Raw genomic sequence first — 21,004 nt, 5'->3', positions numbered from 1 at the left:
TGGGGACATCAGAGACTTATTTTACATCTTGTGAAAAGGGGCATAGAACGGGACCTTTAAAATAGATTTTTTTTCTGTAACAATGTAAGTCTTTACTGTCACTTTTGACAGTGCTGAATAAAATAATGAATTTGTTTACATTCAAATTCAATAATTAAATTTACATGAATTAACAATTAATTTATGAATTCACATATAACATATTACATTTTACCACTTTTAATAGTTAACATAGTTAATGAGACCTAATGCATTAACTAATGTTAACAAACTGAACCTTATTGTAAAGTGTTACCATGTTATTCCTTTTATATCATAATCCTTCTTTGTTTTAAAATTTGTAAAACAAATAAGAATATTGAATCTAAAATTGATGGGTTGACAGACCTTGCACTGCTGACCGATGAGATGGTTGAAGTTCCGAGTGTGATCCGGTGTAATCCGCTCTGTTCCAGCAGGGAGGCGCTGTTGAACGGGTTTTGGCCCTGCACACATAGAGCAGGTTACAAATCCACATGCTTATTTTCACTCCATGGGTTCAAATATAGGGGTGTGTGTGTAACTGTGCATGGAGCGGGGGTCATATGTTAATATATGTGTTTATGTTCACTAACAGTAATCTGTGGAGGTCTTTGAGGTTCTTCACTGGGGCTTTTCTTGCCCAGACAGGCCAGTTTCCAGGCCTCCTGCACCTCTGAGTTCAGGAGAGTAAAAACCAACAGTACAGCCAAACCCTGAGACAAGCGAGTAGGAGAAGAACATTATAATACATTACATAGGACGCAATTATCCAAGTTTACGGCTAAAAATGACAATGACAAACTCAAGCACACACACAAAAGAAAAAGATGTGTAAGAGCCAGTACACACACTTACCTGTACGCAACAGAGGACAATGAACAGGTAGTGGAACGCCAGGACACTGTTATTAACAGCCATAAGACCAAACAACCAAACACAAGAACTCAACAATAACAGGAGGAAGGCACTGCGGATAGTAGAACTGAGAGAGAGAGAGAGAGAAATAGAATAAAAGGAATTAATATAGAATAAAGAGATGAAAAGCATTAATTCAGCTAAAAACAAGTTTGACACTAATGAATTGCAGATAGAAACATATGCAAGGAAGAAACTACCATTTTAACAATTGTTATTACAATTGCATCATTACAATTTCAGGAAAATAAACAACAAAAGCAATAATAATAGTTTTTTTTATAATTATTATTATTATTTATTTTTTATTAAATATTATATTAACACAATATAAAATAATTATTTTTAGAGATTTGATTGTATAGATGTATATGACTTTCTTCTTTCAGCCAAATACAATCTGAGTTTTATTACAAATATCCTGGCTCTTCCAAGATTTATAATGGGAGTGAATAGTTCCTCAGATTTTGAAGCCCCAAAAAAGCGCATCCATCCATCATAAAAGTAATCCATACAGGGGGTTAATAAAGGCCTTCTGAAGCGAAGCCCGCTTTTTTGGGCTTTATTTTCTCAGTTGTGTTTGGCTGAAAGAAGAAAGTCATATACATCTAGGATGGCTTGAAGGTGAGTAAATTATGGGATAATTTTCATTTTTGGGTGAACTAACCCTTTAAGTCAGCTAATTTTATAATGTCCTCTGTCCCACATTCCATTTTGAATGTTCCTGAATACATGCATGTTGGACTTACATCACAGGCAGCTTTTTTATCTCCTTCTGAGTGGGGTTGCATGTCATACGCAGGACCATTAAAAACATCCCACCATTCATCTGTAAAACAGAGAGTTGCCAATTAAGACCATCATTGCTGTACCACATACATCCAAAACACACAGAGAGAGAAATAAAAAGACGAGATCCTTTATATGGCACAAACAACACACATAGACACACAGAAGAGCACAATACCAGTATGACGACGCTAACTGGTCCCGCAAAGCTCCACATGAGCTTATCGTACATGGAGATCCAGCAGAAATCTGGGTTGCCATACCCCTCTGGATCCAACCCGACTGCCAGCCCTGCAGCACACATACATGTCACAGAACATAGCTATGTAAAAGCATACATTTGTGTGTGTATGTGTCTGTTCATACCTGTAATGATAGCAGGGACTCCCCAGCCAATAGCATAGTAGAATCTCATGGCTCCATAGTTGATGTTTCTCACTTCTGTCTGCATGCGGTAAATATGCAGAGCTTCCACAAACAGCCACGCAAACGTTGACATGAAGAAGTAATGGAGCAGAATTGCAACCACTGTGCACAGGAACTGCACCAAACAGAGACAATAAACTAGTTAGTAAAAAGAGAATATAAAACAGCATATTGGATGAATATATACTTGATAAAGGGCTTCAAAAATTATAATATGCATTACATTTTCTACACTGATTTTAGCCTTCTGATTTAAAGTCACCATGAAATCAAAATTGACATATCTTTTTTTTAATGGAATATTGTTTGCTGTGTTTATTACGAATACAAATCTTTTTTGCTTTATTTATTCATGTGCCCTCATACTCTTTAATCAAAATGACTTCCCCTCCCTCTTGCAGCAACATCTCTTCTCTGATGAAGTGTTTACTGATGTGAGGGCGGGACAACCTGTCACTCACATGAAATTAACCAATAGAAAACCAGAATGATCCAACCATATAATCTATTCCTCAAGGACAAAACCAAGTCCCGCCCATTGATCTATATAAATGTCATTTATATAGATCAGTGGTCCCGCCCAACATTTTTTCTTGTTCAAGAAGCCATTTCAATCAGATATACGTCAGAATAGGGACGAAAAGACTATCGCAACCTTCGTTTCATGCTGACTTTTAAATGGGCATATCTCCCTTAAAGGTCCCATGACATGCTATTTTTTGTAGGCTTTAATATAGGCCTTAGTGGTCCCTAGTACTGTATCTGAAATCTCTTTTCAAAAATTCAGTCTCGGTGCAGAATTATAGCCACTACAAGCCAGTCCCAGAATGAGCTTCCTTCAGACGGGCCGTTTCGGTGTCTGTAGCTTTAAATACTAATGAGGAGGAGAAAGGCGGCGTAAGGTGGAGGGTGGGTGTGGCCTTGACCATCTTGCGCAACGGTACCGGTCCGTGCATGTTAACGTTGGATATAGCAATGGCACAAAGACACGCAGTCGTTCAAGCATTTCAGTTTGACCCAGAATCTGATCCGGATGGAGAAGCAACAACTCAGCGGTTCCAGCAGGACATTTCCGAATGGTTAGTTTAAAATATTATGTCTGGATACGGTACTTTATTCGGATGGTTTACCGTTATTATCATGTAGCTAACGCTAGCCTACTGTTGCCTTTTCATGAGAGATCTGTAACATCTGTAATTTATCTTATTACAATTACATCATCAAGCTCTGCGATCTTGAAATGCGGATATCGCGCGCGCCATATAACCAACAGGAAAACGGTTATCCAAATAACAAAGAAGTGTACAACACTCGCGTTACAGTGTGTGTATTCACACACATAAACTGCATAGCTAATGTTACAGCCACATTCTACGTGTAACAGTCTAGGCAAACATAAACAGTAAAGCAACACAACACACTTATATCATTAGTTGACTTACTGTTCCGAGGTGTGTAGCTGAGCCAAAGAGAGTGATCCAGACTTTAGTTTCAGACGTTCAGCAAGCCCAGCTCTGTATTAACCCTTCGGTGTTCATTTGTACATCCAATTATTGAGCAATTATTATGCTTCGCTCGCTCAAATGCCATGATGATATCTTTCGTGGACAAACTAAAATCGCGCACGCGCGTTCCTACTTCCTTCCTAGCTCATTTTCTCATGGGCGGAAAATATTCTCTGGGCGGGCAAAGCAGAGACAGGGGAGGTAACATTCCTCCTTATAACGTCACAAGGAGGAGATTCAAGATCAGCGCGATTGAGCTTCCATTTTCTCAAAGGCAGAGAAAGATAGCAAAAGCTCGATTTACACCGATTGAAATTTCTAGAAACTTGGGGACCATATACAGGCTAGGGGAACTCATATTAATGTTAAAAAACCTCAGAAAGTGAAAATTTCATGTCATGGGACCTTTAAGACTTTAATGTAAACATACTGTGATTGGGTAATATCTTTGCATATGAGGAACTCTTTTGAAAAACATCATTTACAATTACAGTTGTCGAGATTAACTCGTTGTGAGAAGTGTTGATTACAGCATTATATTTAGATTTACTCCAATTGCATAAAATGTTGCAGCGCTGAGCATTGTAGCAAATCAAAGTTGTCTGTCGAGAGCAAAAATTCAATGATCTCGCCACTGCAACTCTATTTCTGTACTCTCACGAATGAAGGGGTCCTTGGTCTGATAAAAGTGGGCTATTCTGAAAACATGGAGTTGTACATACTGATGATAATTCAATACATAGTCAGAGTACAGCACAGAGAAAATAATCATTGAGTTGACTATTGCAGCAGGGGTTTTCAAACATGTCCACATTTTGGATGTCTCCCTCATATAACACATCTGATAAGGGTATGTCAGATAATGGAGACATACAGAATGTGCAGTCCTCCAGGACTGGTTTGAAAACCCTTGGCCTAGTGGTTGGCACATGTGTTCTCACGAGGTGCTCAGTCAGGTGTTGTGAGTTCACATCCAGCTCAAAACAGTTCTTAATCCCATTCCCATCATTTACTGAATACTCTCTGCTACATGTCCAAAAAGAGAGAGAATATGAGGTCTAAAATCAATACACGCAAGCAAAGTCATAGTCTGAGAGAGAAGATGAATAATGAATGAACACATACTCTATCACAGATACACAACCACATCCCAGCCCAGCAGTTGAAATTAATGAACTCAGCAGTAACAGGCTTTTAGTGTGAGTGGTTTGCACTCTAGAGAATAATGACTGTTAAAAAAATGGTGTTAAACAGCTTTAGAAAGAGATAGAATGTGTGAGTGTCTGTCTGAGGACGAGAGACACAGAAAGAGTGTCTGTGTCAGAAAAAGTGTTTAAAAACGTCAGTTTCCCAACTCACTGTGTGGTGTAAGTGGTTTTTGAACCATATTGCGCGAATGGCTGTAATGTCGGATTCTGAATGACAAATCATATTCAAGCTGCCTAGTACTTTATCCTGACAACCATCCTGATACTGAACTATTCATGATTTTAATACCTGCTGTTACACTTGGCTTTATAAAAGCTGTAAAATGTAAAGTGTAAGTGGGCTCCAAAAGACCTTGGTATTTTAAAACAAAGAACAATTATATATATATATATATTATATATATATATATATATATATATATATATATATATATATATTCAAACTATTTGAATCAAAAATCACAAATTTGATATAAATATTATACCGTGTATATTCATATCAAATTTGTGATTTTTGATTCAAACAGTCTGAATGAACATTATTATGCTGATATCCATTATAAATATATACATACATACATACATATATATATAATACATTTTTTATATATATGTATGTATGTATGTATGTATATATATATATATATATATATATATATATAATGTATTATTATTATCAATGTTGATCATATTATCACAGTTGTGCTGCTTAATATTTTTGTGGAAACCATGATACGTTTTTCTATGATTCTTTGTTGAATAGAAATTTCCAAAGAACATAATTTATTTACTATATAAAAAAGATTTGTAACATTATAAAATTCTTTACTGTCTCTTTTGACCAGTTTATTTATATATAATTGATTGATTGTTTCAATCTACAAATAACAAAGTACATTCAGCACAAAGGAGACTACACAGACTGTGTTTTTTGACGGTTATATGTGTTCGAGCCCACCCAAAGTTTCTTTGTCTGTCTCACCAACCCACATTTAGATGCAGACACACACAGACATCTCTCTTCTCTGACCTGTTGTTCCGTCTGGTTGATGCCCAGCAGGTATGTGAGGTGGGAAAGTAGAGTAGCGGCAGCCATGTTGGAATGAATGCTTCGTGTGTTTGATTTCAGTCCCCTCAGGCACGATAAAACCACCACTGTTAGCAACAACGCCGCCATGGAAACTGAGAGCGAGGAGTACGTTACTATGGCGAGGGTCTCCAGGTCACCCTCTAACTGCTGCTTAACAAAGAGAGAGAGAGAGAAGGAAAATATATTTTAGCAGTGATGATTGTGCTGAAGGAGATTGTCACTATGGAACATCCTGTTGCTATGTAGTATTGTATTCTTGAAAAACATGGAAAATGTGAATCTTTTTGTGAAGAAGAGCTGTTTAGTAGTTATGTGGCCTTGATATTTCTGTGTGTGTGTACTGTACCTCTCTCTGTGAGCTGTCCATAAGGACTCCAAAGGTTCCCAGTCTGTGGCACTGACAGCGAACATGTGACATGTTCCGATAGACCACACTACAGTCTCTCACAGTCCAGCAGCCTCCTGCTAATACACTGAACACACACGTTCAGAGTATTTACCGTTTATTCCTTACAATAACAATATACACAAACGCAATATACACATGATCCTTCATTCTAAAATGCTGATTTGCTGCTCAAGAAACATTTCTTATTATTGTCAATGTTTAAAACGGGTTTTGCTGCTTAATATTTTTGTGGAAACCTTGATGCATTACCATTCAAAAGTTTGGGATAAGATAGAAAAAGATAGGGATAAGATAGAAATTAATACTTTTATTCAGCAAGGATCTATTAAATTGAGCAATAGTGACAGTAAAGACATTTATAATGTACAAAGATTTAATTAAATGCTGTTCTTTTGATTCTTTCTATTCATCAAAGAATCCTGAAAGAAATGTATCAGGGTTTCCACAAAAGTAAAAAATAAATAAATAAATAAATATATATATTTATAATTGATCACCAATTTGATCACCAGATTAGCATATTAAAGGGTTAGTTCACCCCATAATTAAAATTACCTCATAATTTACTCAGTTATATTAAAAAATATCCTGGCTCCTCCAAGCTTTATAATGGGAGTGAATAGTAACTGAGATTTTAAGGGGATAAAAAAGGCCTTCTGAAGCTAAGCAGTGCATTTTTGTAAGAAAAATATCCATAATTATAACTTTATAAACTAGAATCACTGGCTTCCGGTTGAAGACGTGGAAGCGCAGAGGATAGGGCAAAACAAAACACCGGTCACTAATTAGAAATCTAAAACGAGAATTTTTAAAGCGAAATGTCATGCGTACGTTTTTTTCTATTCTATTTTATTGTTTATTATATTTTTCTTACATAAACTAATCGCTTCGCTTCAGAAGGCCTTTAATAACCCCCTGGAGCCATATGGATTACTTTTATGATGAATGGGCTTTTTTGGGCTTCAAAATCGTTACTATTCACTCCCCTTATAAAGCTTGGAAGAGCTAGGGTATTTTTTAATAAAACTCTGATTGTGTTTGGTTGAAAGAAGAAAGGATACACATACACATAAGGATGGCTTGAGGGTGAGTAAATTATGAGATAATTAAATTTTTTGGGGTGAACTAACCCTCTAATTAAAAAAATCATAATTAATCCAAACTTTTGACCGGTAGTTTAATGCATGTATAATGCAATTTAATGATTTGGTCAGCCGATTTTGTGTCAAATAGTGGTTTTATTTGTTCTTGAGACATAAAATTGAGTAAATAAGGACAGTAAACACAGACTCACGAGCTGCTGTGATTCCACTGCACACACAGCGGTTTGCTGCGGTTGCTGGTCTCCAGAAGACGAAACTCCAGCAAGACTGGAGTGTCGAGAAAACCGTCCACGAAGGTCTGGTTATTATACACAGACACACTCACTACAGGCGAGTTCAACACAGGGTGTCTGGGTAACCTGCAGAGATGCACAAACATGGTTAGAAAGATGATCACACCCACATACATACACATTATCTGACTCTGAAGTGATCTTTAATTTAGACCCTTTCTAACCTGACGCCGCGACGGTCCGTGTGGTATTTAGGAGGAAGTGCGGCCCCCAGGCTTCGATAGATGAGGAGGATGACAATGGAGACAGGCGCCTCTTGTAGTGACAAAGAACGTCGTGCTGCCGTCGCTTCTAGCGTCTGATTGGCCAACAGGTTTACAGGGCCAGCAGGAGAGGGAGCTGACACTAAACACAAAGTATTGCTCAATAGTTTTAAGCCTTTTAAGTGAACTTAAAGACTGGAGAGTGTGAATGTGACTTACAGATGTTGCGTTGTGGCACTAGTGCAGTAGGGGGCAGCACAACATGTGTGTGTGCATCCCAAAGCGCTTGACCTCGGAACAGAGTACTGTGATACCGTGGAAACCGCCGCCGCACATGTGTGTGGTTGTCAACACGATCCAGAGTCATGACTGTAACACACAAACACACACTGTGTGAACTACTGGATCCTTTTAATAGATCTCTCTGTAGTGCTGCAGTTGCAGTTTCTGCAGATCATACCGTAGTTGCACAGTGCAGGTGTTAGTCTCACATTGATCTTTCTCAGCTTTAGCTCACACTGCACATGACAGAATATTTCCGATATTTACTTTTTCTCACCATCAGCTGACTAAGCCTCTCTGTCCTCCAGATTTGAAATGCTTTTCACACATCATTTAAAGTATTATGTCCATCTCCGTAAAATGATCAACAAATCATTTAATGATTAAATGAAATGTATTAACAATATCATTTTAACAGTAAAAAATGGGGATTAATATTTAATATCTGTTTTTATACATGTAGTCCGCTCTATCGTTAAAATCTTTTCGATTTTCCCAATGTTATATATATATCTTCTTTGTTGGTCTTGAAACTTTCAAAATTGAAAGATTCCTTCACCAATAAAAAAATTAACAGAAATGCTTTAAATATTGTAAATTCAGTGAAAAACATTTTGTGTATTTCAAGAAAAAAAAAACATTTGATCTGAAACCAATTTTCAGAGAGGTCAAATGCGAATTTTAAACTGACCCGGCTCTTTTCACTCCCTCAAAACCAGAAATAATGCTAACATGCTGATTTGGTGCTCAAGTAATACTTACTATTATTATCAAAATTACACTTATTGTTAAAAAACAGCATTTATTTGAAATAGAAATCTACATTATAAATGTCTTTAATGTCACTTTTGATTAATTTAATGTGTCCTTGCTGAATAGTGTTAATTTCTTTCAAAAGAAAAATGAACCCCAAACTATTGAATGTAAGTGTATGTGTTTGTTGTGCATTAATGCTGACCGATGTTTGAGGCGACGAGTGCGACAGGATTGAGGTAGGTCTGTTTCATGTTCTGGGCAAGTATGCGGGAGTACTGCTCCAACAGATCGGCCAATCCCGCCGCTCCGCTCTGACCTGAACTTTGACCTCTCCACAACGCAGCGCTGGCCGGACCCAACAAAACACTACAGCCTCGTAACACATTCTGCAGATAGAGACGCAGTGTGAGAGACAGAACAGAACGAGATGTTAATCAACTAGTCTTACTTATCTGAAAATTTGAATCTCAAATCGGTTCCCTAAGGTAACGCACACCTCATTGAAATGTGCATCCTGAGTGGCTGTCAACCCAAAGCCTGACTGGAGGCTCTCAAAGGTCAAGAGGCGAGACAACAGCCGCTCGGCTATCTGAAGGTCATTGCCATAGAGACGGGTTGTTGCCTCTGTGACATCACGAAGCTGATGGGCCAGTTTCTTCTCAATGATGGTGCTGAGTTCTGTCTCATTTCTCTCTAAGGCCTCCAGCTACACACACACACACACACACATTGAAAAAATGGTAAAATAATGTAGAAAAGCAGCTCCAATACTGTATGCTTCACTGTAAGAAAGTAATGGACCTTAGCTCTGTTTCATGCATGAGCTATGGGTATTAAATTCATTTATGACGATTAAAACGTTTCAGCAACACTTTTGAGTTTTGATTCAGTTCATGTAGATTAATGATTTGTAGATGTTATATAAATATATTGGACATGTGTTTGTAATTATTCTCAAAGACCAGATCCTAATAAACATATTTATAACTTGGCTTCATTCAAATATATATTAGGGATGCATAAAATGTAGGTACCATATCAGTTAGATATTGGACATTAATAATAGTGCATGCTATTTTTATATTTAAATGAGCTTTGCCTTAATCAAAAGTTACACTCAGTTAAAATAAATCTTTAAAAAAAACTAAGAATTTATTGAGATTGTTAAAAGCAATCTTTAGAAAATCAAATCAAAATCAGTGTGTATTTTTCATACAGCACATTATAATTTCATGCTGCCTAAATTCATTTTTAAAATGAAAAATAGTGTAGAACTTTAATATCAACCATTTATTAGATATGAGCCCCAAGATCAAAACAAAAATTGGCAATTATATAGAATTTTAATATTCACACATTCCGACATATTTTTCAATATTATAACTTAAAAAAAATCTATATTTTCTGGAAGAAGAAAAAAACGGTGTGAAACAGCCCTTATTATAGTAAATGGAAAATAAATGTGAAATCATAGCTTCTCACGGCTGTGTTTAGCTCCACAAAAGGAGGAGAGGTGCAGTTGTACAGATCAGGGTCCAGCCATCCTCTCTCTCCATCACAGTGCCGAATTGCAGTTCCTTCAAAAAAAGAGATGGACTGATGGATTAGATGGACTTCAAAAAAGATATATGACACAGATATGAATCTACAAGCTCACCAACTGATCCTTTTGGACAAGGGACAGCAGCAGGCAGGTTGAACTTTGTTCTGGGCCACCAGATTGCTGATGTTATGGTCTTAGGACAACCATCATAGATCACTAAGAAAAGTTGGTGAGGAAATGATTAACAAATATTTGTTACAAGGAGGCATTACTGGTTGGTTGGTTGGTTGGATGGATGGGTATGTACCTTCACAGCCTGTCTGTGTGACCTCAGCAAACGGATTGTCACACATGTTGCACTGTTGGCCAATCACGCCTGGTCGGCACTGGCACTGGCCGCTCTCAGGATCACACGACCTAGAAAAGGAGCCCACTGGGTAGCAGTCACATGGCAGGCAGACGTCACTGCCCCGCCGTCGGTAATGAAACTCCTGATACACACAAAAACATCCATATGAACACGTGCATTTACACAATATGAACTGATAATTTTTTTTTTTTTATTGAAATCACAAACCATAGTAATTATAACACAATGAAAAATATCGACATGCATGTTTTAAACATAATAGCTAGAATAATAATAAAAAAAGGTTTAACTATATATTTCAAAAACCTTATAAGATTGTGCGTGTTCATGTTTTCCTTTGGGATTGGAGTGTAATGCACGGATAATGAAAAACGTGATGCAGTACAGCGTAAGGGTGAGTAATGCTTTAATATAGCACCCCAGAGTGAAGTAACACACATCTCTAAACCCTTAATTACACTTAAACACACACACAAACCAATTAACACTTCCCTGACCAGCAATACTGTATGTAGTAGGCATTTACTCCTAAAAATAGTACCAACTCAGAAGTACTGTTCATATTTAAAATACATGTTTGTTTTTGACTATAGTCCTATTTAAAGAACAGAACTGGAAGGTATTATCTGTACATAATGGCAAAAGGAGTGTTTGTGAATACTCTACGAATTTTCGTTTATTTGGTAATGCAAATCGCACCAAAAAAAGGAACGTGTCAATTAAATGTAAACTGTGTGTGTTTAAAAGCTCAACTGCAAAAATACACACTGAAAATTCACCACAGGCTGATCCTGAGAAAGTCTGCTTTCACTCCCCTGAAACTCTGAGAAGAACAGGGACATGAAGTGCTCTCTGAGGAGAATAACACTCAGCATGTTTATGAAGCTGCTGGTTGTTGAAGCTTTCACGTCAGTGACAGCTGATCCTGAGAAAGTATGGCGTGTTCTTATGGAGTGTGTATAGAGTAGTCTTGTGCATCCCTAAGAAGGTTTAGGAATCTAAGATAGTAGACATCTTTTCTTACATTATTAGGGGCCAAAATCTGGATTAAAAGTCTTAGAGAGATGATTCCATGCCTGGTGTGTGTGCTGCTGCGTCTTCACACACAGGTACAAGACTATTTAAGAATAACACTGTTCAAACACTTAAAGGGATACTTCACCTCTGGGAAGATGAATGTGCATTTAAAATAGGTCATTTAAGTAGAAGAAATGTGGAGAAATTTTTGAATTTGGAGCTTTCTAGACTGAGAAAAGCCAGAAAATGTATTTTTGGCTTAATATGTGGATGAAAGACAACAACTCCCAGAATGCACTTGCTTCGCTGCCTTAGGAGGCCACGCCTACCGGTTAGAGAGCACAGTTGAAAACAACAAGGCTAGCCTAAGTAAGTGATGAGTTTGCCAGGGATTTAGAGACCCAAAATGTCCGGGATTCGGCTTTTGCGTTCTACAGTCGCCATTCATCATGTTTACTGAGGCCAGCAGGACGAGGCTGACGGCCGCGGGAGAACGGCGCGAGGCCGGTGTAGCAGTCGATTCTGTTCCCTCCCGGAATTCCTGTTCCCCCTGAACGAGCCGTGTCTGCTGACAGCGCATGCGCCAAAGCCTTAATAAACCTTAATAAATCAAAGCCTTAATAAACATTACATTATAATCTGTAATAACGTTTTAAATTTGAAAAGAAATAATCTGGATTGAATTGACAGATGGGGGAAAAACTCGCTTCTAATAAAAAATAAAAATAAAAACAATTAAAAACGCTTAAATTTCGGGAAAACATACAATCCTTTTTTAACCTTTTCGCTTCCCGTACATCCATTTGAGCCTCTTGCTCGTATTCAGTTCTGATGGTACGCATGGTAACTCGACAACTATGCATGATTTGTGCATAGAGGATTTGTAGTATGATTGCGTAAAGGGAACAGGAATTCCGATAGGGAACAGAATCGACTGCTACACCGGTGGCGTCATTACTGAGACGCGCCGGTCTCGTATCTCTCACGGAGGAGCGGAAATTTTCTTAGCAAGGGTAAAGCGCACATCAACCGATCACTTGTTTAGCGTTCATGTAAACACTACAGTCAGATTCACCAATCGGAATTAATTCAGTTAGATTGAAACGAGAGGTGTGCATGTAAACAATGAATGGCGACCGCAGAACGCAAAAGCCGAATCCCGGACATTTTTAACAGTCTCGCCCGCCGGACAAGTCCGGGAAAAGGAAGATGGTAACCCCTACTTACTCAGCTTTCTCCTATTATTCAGCTTTCTCCACAGAACAAGAGCCTACAAGCTTAGCTTCCAAAGAAAGACGGCTGATACTGTGTACATCAGTGATGTGCGGTCTGGGTAGGCAAACTAGGCACTGCCTACCCTGCCAAAATTCAAAAATAAAATTGTTTATTAAATAATAAACTTGTATTTGTATTTTTACTGTTTATTCTTGTGATTTATATATGCAATATGTGTGTTATGATGACAAATGTAGCAGTTACGCATAATCAAATAAAAAACAAATCGTAGAATAAGCAGTGCTTTTACTGTCCATTCATTGCAGACGGCAAGCGAAAAACCCATGTTGCGCATGCGCACTTCGATCCTGTATTCTTTAACATGTACGTAAAAAAGCACAACTCTGCTGTGCCTTTGGACGTAAATATGGTATGCCCGTAACATCTCCGTAACATATCAGACATGGACCAATTAAAATCGAGATATTACTGGACAATAATAAGAAATCCAACAATAAGGATTAATAATGGTTGCATTCTAATGCTGGAGTGGACATAAACTACTGTTACCGGTGTGTGCCTGTGTGCTGCGCTTGTGTGTGTGTGACGTGCGTGTATGTGTGTGTGTGTGTGTGTGTGTGAGACGTGTGTGTGTGACAGAGAGAGAGAGAGATACATCCTGATTTGTACATTTCTTGATATGCCGCGCTTGTGCGTAACGTTTACTGTTATTATGTATTATTAGCCTAAACAATAAATCAGGTAATCTGGCTTTCATAACTCAGTGCCTAGCCTCTTTAAGACATCACCGCACGTCACTGGTGTACATTCTGTGAGTGAGATCCCACCCTGTATGGGCGGGCTGAAAACATGCGGAACAACGCCATCTACTGGCTGTAGTCTTTAGCCTCTGGACAGAAAATCCTCCGATGACGCAAAATGACGATTTTTGCGTCATCGGAGGATTTTTTCCAGACAAAAAATACATAAATCTCTCCTCTCAGGGGGATATGAGGGGGAATATCAGGGGGAATCCTGAAGTAACCCTTTAAAAATATATAAAGTCACCTAATTTAAATAGCGCTTTATACAATAGAGATTGTTTCAAAGCAGTTTCACAGGGATAAACAGGAAAGTAATGATTAAGTAAATATGTAAAGATCATCAAATATGAAATGAGTTCAATTTAGTTCAATTTAGTTATAAAGCAGCTCTGTAGAAAACAGTGTTGTCTTCAGGTTTGTTCAGTTATCATTCCAATAGTCTCCGTACAGGCAGATCAATAATATTACAGAATATTAAGTGTCCATAACTAAGCAATCTTAAAACAGAAAACAGTTATTTTAAATGGTTTTACTGTATTTTTGATCAAACAAATGCATTAAAAAGTCTTACCAACCCCACATTTTTTAACCGTAGTGTACATGTCCATCTTATTATGTCAATCTGTGATCATATTTTTTAGGTTAACTATTTATTTGTGTATACCTTGCAGTGGCAGTGGCCAGTGGTCTTATTGCAGTCTGTGTCAAAGCCTTTACTTGCTTCACAGTGGCAGGGTCCACATGTCGGGCTGCCCCACCAACCACGAGGACATTGCTGCTCGATCCTACAAACAGACGCAGTTAGATTTGATCAAATACCTATGTATCTAGGGCAGATCAGACACAGAGAGCGAGCCAGCGTGACACCGAGATAGAGAGAGATGGAGCCGACAGATAAAAGAGAGCAGATGAGATTGCCGCTGTTGTGAAGGATTTGGCTGAGCGTGTGTGTGTTTGAGGCATGGGTTGATTTAGGGTCACATGAGTCACAGTCTGTCGGCAAACTTAAGTCATCCGTTCATCCGTTCAAAGGCATCAAACCTTAAGCACACACGCATACATGCGGCTAAGCAGAACAAATGCATCATTAACATGAACACAAACCTACCCGTAATACACATCCAGCCTTTTGGATAAGCTTGAACACTGGATTAGTGTGACAAAAAAAACAAAAAAAAAAACTCTCACACATGCACACAAATTCGGCCGTAAATGTGAATGCATCTATAGTCTTTGTCCATCTCTCACTGATTATCTTACTGGTACATTTGCTTGTCAACTTATTAGAGATTACAGATCAGAATAAGAGTAACTGGGCTAAAGGACAGAGGAAGAACTTGGCAGAAATCCTTTTCAGTATTTTTCTCTTGTTTCCCATCAAAATCAGCCTTACATTTTCTTGAAAAAGCAAAACTGTTAAGATAAAAAGATTTGTTTTCAGAAAATATTATCTTGATGTAAATGTATGTCCATTAACCCATTGGCATTTTTTTAAGTATAAATCATGCTAAATTTGGCTACATTTCTGCTTAAAACAAGGTGGGAAAAAAAAACCTTAACTAATTTTGCCTTGTATGTTTAGAAATAGTTACTGGGCAACAGGACAAAAACAATGTTTACGAAAATAGTTATTTTCTCAGTGCATGAAGTGAATCCAAGTAGTGACGTGTGTGTTAGTGTGTATTTGTGCTCATGTAATTACGCATGGTTTTGGTGTGTATGAATGTGTACCTGTGTTGGCAGTACTGTCCGTAGTGACTGTCCTCACAGTCACAGATATATCCGTGAGAGGAGCTGGGCTTCCTGTGACACTTTGCTTGATTCTCACATGGGTTCAGCTGACATGCATCCATACAACTTTTACCATAGAATCCTGTATTTGAAAAGAAAAGTTGGAAAAGTTGAAGAAAAAAAGCTGTTGCAACACAAACCTCAAGTATCATTGATATTTAAAGATTAGGCGTGTAATTTTTTCTATATTAAAGTACTGTCTCAGCTTAAAATGCAGAGACAGTGTAAGTAAGCTATTCATATGTTTATTTCACTGAAAAGTATGATCACTGTGACTGCTATCAGTTGGCTCAACCAATGGCGTGAGTTTGGGACAGCACTGTTTGTTAGTGACATCTGTTTGACAGATTAATGGCAGATGGAGGGAGATGTCTAAAAACACTTTTGGTGCTCAAAAGATCATTCATTGAAAGTAAACTCCAAAAAATTTTTTGTTGCACAACTTTATGACTGATCACATCAATTCAACCATGACACTATGAGCGGCATGCTTCAGAGTGAAATGTTTTGTGAACATACAACAATGTAATGCAGGATGATGCAGTGCCAAATATATTGGATGCAGCAAACCCTCAGCTTATGCTGTTACTCGTGTCACATCACTTTAAGGCTCAGCAGCAAACAAATCCATAGGGATAATGTTAGTAAATGTAGTAATGTTATGTTAATAAAAATTCTACATATGCCCCAATGAAATCTACAGCTAAATAAACTTGAGGAAAAAAAACCTTCACATACATATTTATTTGAAGGCATAAAACAGGTAGGAGCAGAATGGACAGAAAGTATTTCACTCTCGACTCAAAACAACAAATAAAACAGCACAGCCTTGATCTTATCTTCACCAGAGTTATATAGAAAAGCCTTTATCTGCACAACAACTGATCAAAAGACACAATAACCTCCTCCTCTCTCTCTCTCTCTCTCTCTCTCTCTCTCTCTCTCTCTCTCTCTATCTCTCTCTCTCTCTCTCTCTCTCTCTCTCTCTTTCAGCAGAGAGATGTTTGAACTACTGTATAGAAGTGTGTGCAAACCCTATTAAGACGAATGAAGAAAAGCTCATCAGAAATGGAATGCAGAAATACAACCATATGCTCTTCTGGTGAAGCTTTCCATTGCTTTGAATGATATGGAAGTCACTATGGGATTACAATAAAGCCCTCAGAAAAAGTGACTTTATTCTAGCACTAGCACACTGCAGTGCATAGACATATTAAGAATGTTAAATTACGTATGGGAATCTAACAAACAACAGAGCAAGAATGAGAGATATTTCTGCTATTAAATTTAGGCACTCTTATTATGCGTGTGTGTGTGTGTGTGTGTGTGTGTGTGTGTGTGTGTGTGTGTGTGTGTGTGTGTGTGTGTGTGTGTGTGTGTGTGTGTGTGTGTGTGTGTGTGGGGGTTTGCTCTACCAGGAGGGGGTCTGAGAAATTAATTCAGAGTTTATGAGGGGAGTCTTTGATTTCTTTTTCTGCACAGCATTATTAATATCACTGGGCTGATGCAACTCTAACAGCATAATAATGAAGTGAACGAGTCTGTATCTTCATTTAGACATGATGGGAGCTCATACAAACACAGGCAGATCTTGAAAATGTATATTTTTTTACTCTGTGTATGGGTGAACTATCAGACTGTTAGTATAGAAACCACTGATATTCTCAATGTATTATTAATACATATTATATATGCAGGCACCTAACACCACATTGAAAATATGTGATTCAAAAACTTAAACCTAGAAATAAACTAAGTTTTAGGATAGTGAATGATTTAAAAAAATAAAGTACAATTCTGCAAATTCTTATTCTGGTTATATAAACTGTAGTGAAGAATTGCATTACATTTTAAAAATGGAACATAGATATTCACTAGTGGTCTATCTTGAAACATTTTCATTCTGTACGTTTTGCATTCAACAATCCTAACTCATATCTTACCTGGTTCACAAATACAGGTGTGTCGATCCCATTCATCTGTGCATTGGCTGTGGGCAGGACAAGGGGATGTGTTACATGGGTTTCCAACATTACAGCCAGTCTCCACTTTGATGGTTTTGGAAGGGTGGGGTAATGCAGGGGAATCAGGACGCACCCCAAAACGCACCCCCTGAGGACACATGCCAGAACTTTCAGCACACAGACATAAATATACACCCAAAATAATAACTTCTCAAAAAATGTTTAATACATTTAGAAACATCAAACCCTTCAAATCAGATACATTACCGTTCAAAAGTTGTTTACAAGAAAACAATACTCTTATACAGCAAGGATGCATTGAATTGATCAAAAGCAAAAGTAAAGACCTTTATCATTTTAACAAAAGATTTCCATTTCAAATGAATGCTGTTCTTTTGAACTTTATATTCATCAAAAATACCAGAAAAAAAAGATAATAATAATAATAAGAAATAAGACTAGAATAAAAATAAGACTAGAGTAATAGCTAATGAAAATTCAGCTTTGCCATCACAGGAATTAATTAGATTTTAAAATAGTTTAAATTGAAAACTAAAGTAGAAAATGACATAAAATAAAAAAGTTATATAATACTATTTAATAATATTTCTCAATATTAGAAATTTTACTGTATTTCTGATCAAATAGATACAACATTTGACATTAGCTAAATAAATAATCCATTACTAAAATTAACATCCTTAGTTTCCAATAAAATGACAATAATTATAATAATAACTATAAATGGGAATTTACCAATAATTCATACATTAAAGAAGGTTACAGAAGTGCGATGAGCACAGTTGAGGTTATATCAGGTTATAAAAACAGACTGCAAAAATGACGAACCTGAATACAGCCACGTATCCCATTTTGCACCTCTCCTGACCCTAAAACTCCACCCACATGCAGGTGCTTCACCTTTACACCATTAATCTCATTCCCAACAATAACTGTTCCCTGTGGCAGAGAGAGAGATTTGAAGAGAGGCAGAGAAAGAGATGGAAATAAAGTGAGATTAAGTTAGTCAATTTTAGTGACATCGCATGTATTTCAGTCTTTAATCACTAGACTAGTGATCTGTGCCTGATCTGATATTCCAGAATTCCAGATTATGGATTACAACACGGGATTAAACATGGGATCAGCGACATAATAGGGGTTAGCGGACCACTTATGGGTGGGTGTATGTGTTTGTGTGTACCTGATACAGTCCAAAGTCCAGTCGTACTGTAGCAATATATCGAGTCTCTCTGCCGCTCCTGACATCACGGAGCTCGAGCTGTAGGTCATGCCAGCGTCCATCACACACCTGAACCTGATCCAGTCTCAACCTGACCGGCCGAGTCGAACCCCGTGCCACAGAAAACACCAATTGACCAGAAACCACCTGGAATCAGACACATACTTGATTTCTCAATTTCCTTTATTATTTGCATAGGATATGCAAGTTATATTTGATCAGCTAAAGTATCCGGAGCCTTTGTAGTTTGACGCAGAATTGTCTACTTCAAAGTGCTATGGGAAGTCAAGCTAATTTTATGCAATTAACACTGTGCTTCTAGTGAAAATGTTTGTTTCCTACCCTGTAACAGATATTGTTTTTCTTTCATCAGGCTCTTAATGAATTAAGACACTTCTTGGAATATTTGAAGGCAAACAAGGCCAGGTTTTCCCTTATTGCCAGAGAGCATCAGAATACCACAGGAAAAGCTTGGTTCATAATTCATGGAGGATTCAATCCTTTGATTTTACTTAGTGTTTGCCTTTAATGAATATTTCTTCCATTGTTTTATTTAAATTAAAATGAAATGCTTATGAAAAAATAGTAGCTAAACACATTAAGAAACTACAACTACAACTGAATTAAAATAAAGTTTTTAACCTCCTTCTAACAATTAGATTATTTAATGTGAATCCTGTTAAAATAAGACAGTTGGGTTATTACAGATAATTTTGATATTAAATTTGATTAAAATCTTAATTTTAAGTCAAATTTAAATATGTAAATGCAAACTTAAAGAATGAATTTAAAATCAAAATTAAAATATGTTTGGTGGACAAACATTTAACTGTAAACTTAAAATATGAAGGAAGGGGTTAAAGCTTTTCTAGTTGTTTTCTTTTCCTTTCTGCATGCATTTCTATAAGTGAGTATACCTGAAAAATCAAGTTGGTGTACTGTCCAGCTTGAGCCTGCAGGAGAACTCCCTCTCTTGATCTGGTGCGGAACACCAGCCCCATGTACCAGGGTGTGGTGATGGTGACTTCATTCTTCAGGTCCCACCACAGTACACTGCTTCCAAGGAAATGATGGGGGTGGGACATCACTGTGGAAGAATCATTCCAACATTACCATCATAAGCAATGCCATCATGACATTAACATTTAGTAATAGTTCCTGTTTGATAATGCCATCCTGATTTAAGATTCACTTAAAGATCAACAGAGAAATCATTTATGTAGGTCTCACCTAAGCTGCAGTCCTTCCCTCCAAATCCAACAGGGCAGTCACAGGAATACGTCTCCCAGCTCACCCGACATGTGCCGCCATTCTGGCACGGGTTTGATTTACAGAAAGGCAATTTGGCACTGCAACCTAATAAAGACAGAGCATTACATCACAAATGCTGCAGCCAATCAGTTACAGTTACAGCACAATCACCATGACAGCAGACAATAACAGGCCAAAAATGACCACAAACGCTCACAAAAGGAAGTATACACTACCGTACAAAGGTTTAGGGGGTGATGAGATTTTTTATGTTTTTGAAATAAGTTTCTTATGCCCATCAGGGATGCATTTCTTTGTTCAAAAATACAGTAAAAATAGTCATATTGTGAAATATTACAATTTAAAATAACTGTTCTCTATTTTAATATATTTTAAAATGTAATTTATTTCTGTGATGAATTTTCAGTAGTCATTACTCCAGTCTTGAGTGTCACATGATTCTTCAGAAATCATTATAAAATGCTGATTTGGTGCTCAAGAAACATTCTTATTATTATCAATGTAAATAACAGCTGTGCTGCTTAATACTTTTGTGGAATCCCAAACTTTTGAACGGTAGTGTATGTTGATGTCATTACAGAGATACAGAACGTCACTATTATCACATAATGCACACACACCAGGTAAAGTGCCATTATTAGCGATGAATCCTGCCATGTCCACTGGTCTGTTATCAATGTGCAGGTCTTTCATGCAGCCAATAAACTCTCTTGTACCAAACGGGAAATTCTCAGGCAGGTTAGGAACTCCACCCAAAAACAACGG

The 21,004-nt window shown here is 37.4% G+C and overlaps 2 protein-coding genes across 2 annotated transcripts in view; both read right to left on the bottom strand.

The window, feature by feature from the left end:
- The window catches only part of prkar2aa (protein kinase, cAMP-dependent, regulatory, type II, alpha A), a 118,695-nt gene that overhangs the window by 84,503 nt on the left and 13,188 nt on the right, over positions 1–21,004 (bottom strand). The gene's annotated exons all lie outside the window — the stretch shown is intronic.
- Positions 1–21,004, bottom strand: part of LOC308680409 (cadherin EGF LAG seven-pass G-type receptor 3-like) — a gene marked incomplete at both ends in the record, with an annotated part of 34,017 nt that overhangs the window by 4,653 nt on the left and 8,360 nt on the right. The window contains 24 exons of the mRNA XM_081348536.1: positions 388–485; positions 615–734; positions 877–1,003; positions 1,686–1,765; positions 1,904–2,016; positions 2,092–2,266; positions 5,895–6,101; positions 6,301–6,427; positions 7,658–7,825; positions 7,924–8,104; positions 8,182–8,331; positions 9,203–9,386; positions 9,497–9,706; positions 10,483–10,577; positions 10,658–10,759; positions 10,851–11,034; positions 14,634–14,754; positions 15,701–15,842; positions 17,704–17,872; positions 18,574–18,684; positions 18,929–19,114; positions 19,885–20,054; positions 20,198–20,323; positions 20,860–20,998. Coding sequence (XP_081204662.1) covers positions 388–485; positions 615–734; positions 877–1,003; positions 1,686–1,765; positions 1,904–2,016; positions 2,092–2,266; positions 5,895–6,101; positions 6,301–6,427; positions 7,658–7,825; positions 7,924–8,104; positions 8,182–8,331; positions 9,203–9,386; positions 9,497–9,706; positions 10,483–10,577; positions 10,658–10,759; positions 10,851–11,034; positions 14,634–14,754; positions 15,701–15,842; positions 17,704–17,872; positions 18,574–18,684; positions 18,929–19,114; positions 19,885–20,054; positions 20,198–20,323; positions 20,860–20,998 — 3,485 coding nt within the window. The remainder of the gene's footprint in view (positions 1–387; positions 486–614; positions 735–876; positions 1,004–1,685; positions 1,766–1,903; positions 2,017–2,091; positions 2,267–5,894; positions 6,102–6,300; positions 6,428–7,657; positions 7,826–7,923; positions 8,105–8,181; positions 8,332–9,202; positions 9,387–9,496; positions 9,707–10,482; positions 10,578–10,657; positions 10,760–10,850; positions 11,035–14,633; positions 14,755–15,700; positions 15,843–17,703; positions 17,873–18,573; positions 18,685–18,928; positions 19,115–19,884; positions 20,055–20,197; positions 20,324–20,859; positions 20,999–21,004) is intronic.

Source organism: Scardinius erythrophthalmus (assembly GCF_964197995.2).
Source record: "Scardinius erythrophthalmus genome assembly, chromosome: 20".
Classification (NCBI taxonomy): Eukaryota; Metazoa; Chordata; class Actinopteri; order Cypriniformes; family Leuciscidae; genus Scardinius; species Scardinius erythrophthalmus.
This window is presented reverse-complemented; position numbering and strand designations above follow the sequence as displayed.